General features: G+C 39.3%; 1 protein-coding gene across 1 annotated transcript; it reads left to right on the top strand.

Moving 5' to 3' along the window:
• LOC132060528 (protein MAIN-LIKE 2-like) lies at positions 1 to 673 on the top strand. Its single transcript, XM_059453544.1, has 2 exons — positions 1 to 525; positions 632 to 673. Exons 1-2 carry the CDS (start codon positions 1 to 3, stop codon positions 671 to 673), a joined length of 567 nt encoding a protein of 188 aa, XP_059309527.1.
• Positions 674 to 5,350: the final 4,677 nt, after the last annotated feature.

The following is a 5,350-nucleotide window of genomic DNA, read 5'->3' as shown; positions in this document are numbered from 1 at the left end:
ATGATTGAGCGCTGGCAACTGGAGACCCATACATTTCATCTCCGCACTGGCGAGGCTACCATCACCCTACAGGATGTCGAGGTGATTTATGGTCTACAGATTGATGGACAGGCATTGTATAGAGTGGAGCCTCCGGAGATGCTACCGTATCGCCAGGAGTTAACTAGGCTCATCGGTTTCGAGCCTCTGCAGAGGGATATGTGTGGACAGAGTCGGTTGTTGCGGTCCTCCCTCTATGCTCACTTGCGCTTCGTAGATCTGCAGGATCCAATTGACGAGGCGACGCCTCAGGCTGATGTTGATCGACGTGCTCGTTTATATATTCTCATCATATTCGGGGGCATCATGTTCCCGAACACGTCGGGTGCGAATATGAGCATGAGGTATCTGCTCTTTATTAAGGATCTAGACCGCCGGGATGTTGCTACGAGGGGCGCCGCTGTCCTGGCTTACATGTACAGAGGATTTGATCAAGCCTCTATGGGCAAGAGGCTTGAGGTCACTGCATTTAGCTCTCTTCTTCAGGTAATATATTTAAGTGTGTGTAGATAAAATACTAAATATATTTTTTTGAAATGACGACTGATAAATAATTTTTTTGATGACTATGATAGATATGGGTGTGGACTAGGTTGAGACCTTTTCAGCCAATAGTTGCTCACCCTCCCGATGACTATGTTGCTGAGGATATGCAATACGCGCGGAGATGGTCATGGTAGCCGTACACCGAGAGGCGGGGACGCACCGTGTCATTGTCCCGTTTAGGGATAAGTTAGACCGCACGACCCGCGCCCGAGGTAAGTTTTTTTTGATTTAACATTAGTTTGTTATTTTTGTTAGTCTTTTATTGTTAACTAGTTGAATTCCTTTTATAGGCTTTCATACGGACGCCGTATTTAACGTATTTCGGGTCGATGCCGCCGTTTTGTGTGGCTGGTGAGCACACGTGGATGGCACGGTGTCCATCGATCCATATGGACATCGTCGAGGATTACGCACCTCGATCGTATTACGACGCTTGGGCATGTACGCATCATACCCGCGGCTACACGTCGGGAGCACACCTACTATACCGAGGACGAGCGTTCGATCGACAAGGCGACACGGGCGCGTGGCGCACCGCAAGTCGATTCATGGAACGAGAGGATGACGACTCTAGCGGCGGTCAAACATGACACTCCGGTCCATGAGTACATGACGTGGTACATGTGTATCACTCGCTCCTTGATTACCAACCCCTCGACGCCGCGTCCTGATAATCGAGGACATGCATCACTCTCAGGAGCGTATGAGGCGCTAGTAAGTTTCTTCAATCGTCATCTTATTATGTATTACTTTACGAATTTATTCGATTCTTAAAATTTGCAAATATATGCAGCTACGGACGACTCGACGATACGCCATGAGAGCATTCCCTTACTTGAGTCCACCGATCCCAGGATAGCGGCATATGCGCACGGATAGTTAATCTTACCGATACCAGGCGACACAGCACGTGGAGTGGCATCTTGTCGACGAAGATGCTCCGCAGCCCTCGCACTCGTAGGGGTGTTCTGGCGGTAAGGCCGATAGAGGGGTCGGGCCGGCGGCAGGTGGCCTGCGGGTTGCAGAGGGTCTAGTACGAGCCCTCGACGATATAGTTCGTCGTCAAAGTTTCGGTATAGATATCCCGTCGATTTCTTCTTCCGGCCGTCGACTTCACGGAGACTTGGATATCGCCGGGATACGGTCCCACATTATGATCCTTGGTCATCATTTCCACGAAGGTGCCGATTAGTGATCTACTTATAGCGACTACGGAGACGAGGACATGACTTGAATATTATTTTCGATGACTACTTTCTTCCTCCTTACGCCCAAAGCGGACTTCTGCATTCATCCGCATCTCCGCTCCGCGGCCGCTCCGAGCCTCCTCACATGCCATCTCAAAGACCATCAACACACAAGTTTGTTTTCTTACAAATAAAATAATGTATTAATTAATTATTTTATTAATCTAAACTAAATTATTTACATGTATTATAACTTCATTCTTCAAGCGTCCGGGACCCGTCTCTCTTGTTCGTATTGACCCGTCTTCACTCATTCCAGCCCGGTAGCGCTCAAGAGACCACCGAGGAGCCGACTGGAGCCCTCCTCGATCGGCCCATCTCGGAGGTCGTCGACACACAAGTTTTTTTTTTTTTTTTTTTTTTTTTTAAAGAAATAATTTATTAAATAATTGTTTATATGTTATTTCATGTTTAATTTATGATAAATCTAAATTAAATTGTTTATATGTTATTTCGAGTTCATTCTTGTCTGTGGTCCGCCCTCTCCGATTGAGTCATCTCCTAAGGCATCTATTAAGGCTACTCAGGTGGAGACCACCGCCGTCTCCCACAGGAAGCATATTTTCACCCAGGGCCTCGGAAGGGAAGAAAGGATGATCATGCCATAAATCATCATCATTAAGAGGAGGAGAGAGGATCCCGATGATAGTGAGGTTTGCGGGGTTGTGAGGATCCTTAGGCCTTAGTTGATTGTATATTTGTAAATAAAATGTACATTTTATGTTAATATTATATATAATTTTGGGTATTATTTTTTTTAATGATAATTAGTTATTTTAGTATTTATTGTCGATTAATAATAACTCATGCGATGTCCTATATTAATTAGAACCGTATAACGACGATTTAAACATATATGTATGATAAGTTTTCAAACTTACTTCGGAGCACTTTACAATCTCTAAAACGACGATCTAAATGTATATGTATACTTGATGTAATGAGTGGATATTATTGTACACGAAAAAAATATTAAGTTTTATATAAAATATTTATATTCCGGTGTTTTGAAACGTGACTAATTTTCGATCAAAGTATGGAAAAAAGCTTAATTGAGTTTGATTTTCAAAGAATGAAGGTTGGGGTTTGTGTGGGGGGGGGGGGGGGGCCGCCACGCACGCAATGCTGTATGTGAAAGGACTTGCGTTGTAAAACTACACTTTGGTCCTTTTACGCACATAATCTGTGCTAGAAGGTTATTTAGGTTTTCTTTTTTTAATGGGTTATTTTGGTTCCAAAAATTTATTTTTGGGTTAGAAAAGTCTTGGGCACCTCGCCTGACGGGCTTAAAAAAGCGACTTATAGTACTGAACTTAATTTTTATTAGCCGCTGTAGATAAGCTAAGTCAAACGTGCTAAATTAATTTTTTGGGCTTATTTTAAGACAAAATTTTTTTAAATGACCCAAACATTCAAAAAAAATAAATTTATAAGCAACTTATAAGCCAATCCAAACAGGCTCCTAGTGTAACCTTGCAAAGTGAAATCTGTGAGGAAAGAGTGTACGCATATCTTACCTCTCTCTTTGTGAGGTAGAAAAGTTATTTCTGATAGACGCTCGACACAAAAACAATCAACTCAAAGCAAAGATAATATGTCATGATAAAATACTATTAAAGCATGATAAATACAGTATGCAGTTAAGATTTAATTACTCATTTCGTTCGAATAGATCTGACTTAAAGCTTTAACTACACTTCTGGCTCGTTAAATAGGTCAAAATAAATATTAAATTGGTCAAATCGACGTTTGAAAAATTTAAAAATGTCAAAGCAAATCACAGGATAAATGAAGTGATAAAAGAAGGAATAAATTGTGTACGGGGACTCAATTAAAGAGAAAAAGGTAGAAAATGTCAGTGAAGTGTCACGGAATTGCATCAGAGAGAGTCAATCAAATGGAGTAAATTTTTGGATGAATGACGTGAAAAGGCATTTAATACACAATTTTACCTAATTTGTAACTTAGGCCCGTTTATGTATAGATACCAAAAAAAAAAAAAAAAAAAAAAAAACTTTTTTTGAAATTTTAGAGTTGGAGTTGGTATTGTGTTTGGTTATGGTTTTTGAAATTGTAGTTTTTGATAAAATGTAATTATAAAAAAGTTAAAAAGAAATTGTATTCGAAATTCTTATGGTCAAACGCTGAAAAGTGAAAAAAAAATTCCGGAATAAAGTGAATAATTTTTGTGGCTAAACGCCTAATTAATTATAAATCGGCATGAATTTATATTGAATTAGGTCGAGTGACTTTTTATCTCAGATTAATAATATAATAAGTCCCTTAATTAGTCGTAAATATTAAGTTTGACCCTTGTTGTATTTAACTAAAATGTGTAACATTCAATTAGTTAAAATGTACCCTTTTGATCACCTGTGAATATTTAGAAATTTATCATATTTAGTAACAGTATCACCATTAGTTACTCAAAGTGTTATGCTAAGTTTGTATTGTTACTCTATATTTGACTGTAACACGTTTCTACAAAATAGCCTAAATATAATACTACTTCCTACCTAAGCCGATTAAGCGATCGTTTGGTAGAGTGTATTGGGTAGAATAATGCTAGTATTAATAGACTGTTTGACCAAGCTTATTTTTCCCAAAAAAGTTTATTTTTCTACATAAATACTTAATTTAAAAATGTGAGGTGTTTGGCCAGACTTTTGGGAGAAAATAAGTGCTTCTGTGGAGTAGCAGAAGCTGTTTTTCAGAAGCTAAAAAAGGCGTTTGTCCAAAAGCACTTTTTTAAAAACCACTTTTCAGAAAACAGAATCGGAGGTAAAGGTTTCAGGTTAAGCAGGATGAAAACGGAGTATCTAGAGTGCAAGTTCAGTGACGTAGCGCATGAGTTGGAGGTAGTAGTGATGCTAGAGGAACAAGTCATGCTCAAGAGAAGAAGCTTTAGTATCTTGGATCTGTAATCTAGGGAGAAGAGTAAATTAACGAATTGGGTTTTATCCGGTGCGAATTTAAATGTAATCAGATTCTAATATGGGTGTCAGACGCCGAATAAAAATAAATAAATCAAAACTACCATTAACATACCACGTGCGACGAGACAAGGACAAACGAGTTCCTTCACAGTTTCAAGTTCTCATTCCCTTCGATATGGGCCCAAGACTTTTGTAACCCAAAAATAAATTTTTGGAACCAGAATAACCTATTAAAAAAAAAAAAGAACGTAAATAAGGCTTTCACCGCACGCATTACGTGCGTAAAAAGGACCAAAGTGTACATTTACACTTCGGTCCTTTTACGCACATAATTCGCGTAAAAGAGGTCGAATATATCGGCCCCCTTCTTCCCCCCGGGGTCCTCCCATTAAAAAAAAATAAAAACAGAAAATCAGCCATTTTAAAAGGGCCCCTTTTTCCCGGGGCCCCCGCGATCAAAAAAATCATTTTTTTCTTTTGATTTCCAAACCCCCGTGGATATTGGTTTTTTAATGTTTTTCCCGTAATAAAACCGATAATTAATTAAAAAAATTTAAAAAACAAAACTTAAACTAGGTAATT

This window comes from Lycium ferocissimum, chromosome 6 (genome assembly GCF_029784015.1).
Source record: "Lycium ferocissimum isolate CSIRO_LF1 chromosome 6, AGI_CSIRO_Lferr_CH_V1, whole genome shotgun sequence".
Lineage (NCBI taxonomy): Eukaryota > Viridiplantae > Streptophyta > Magnoliopsida > Solanales > Solanaceae > Lycium > Lycium ferocissimum.
This window is presented reverse-complemented; position numbering and strand designations above follow the sequence as displayed.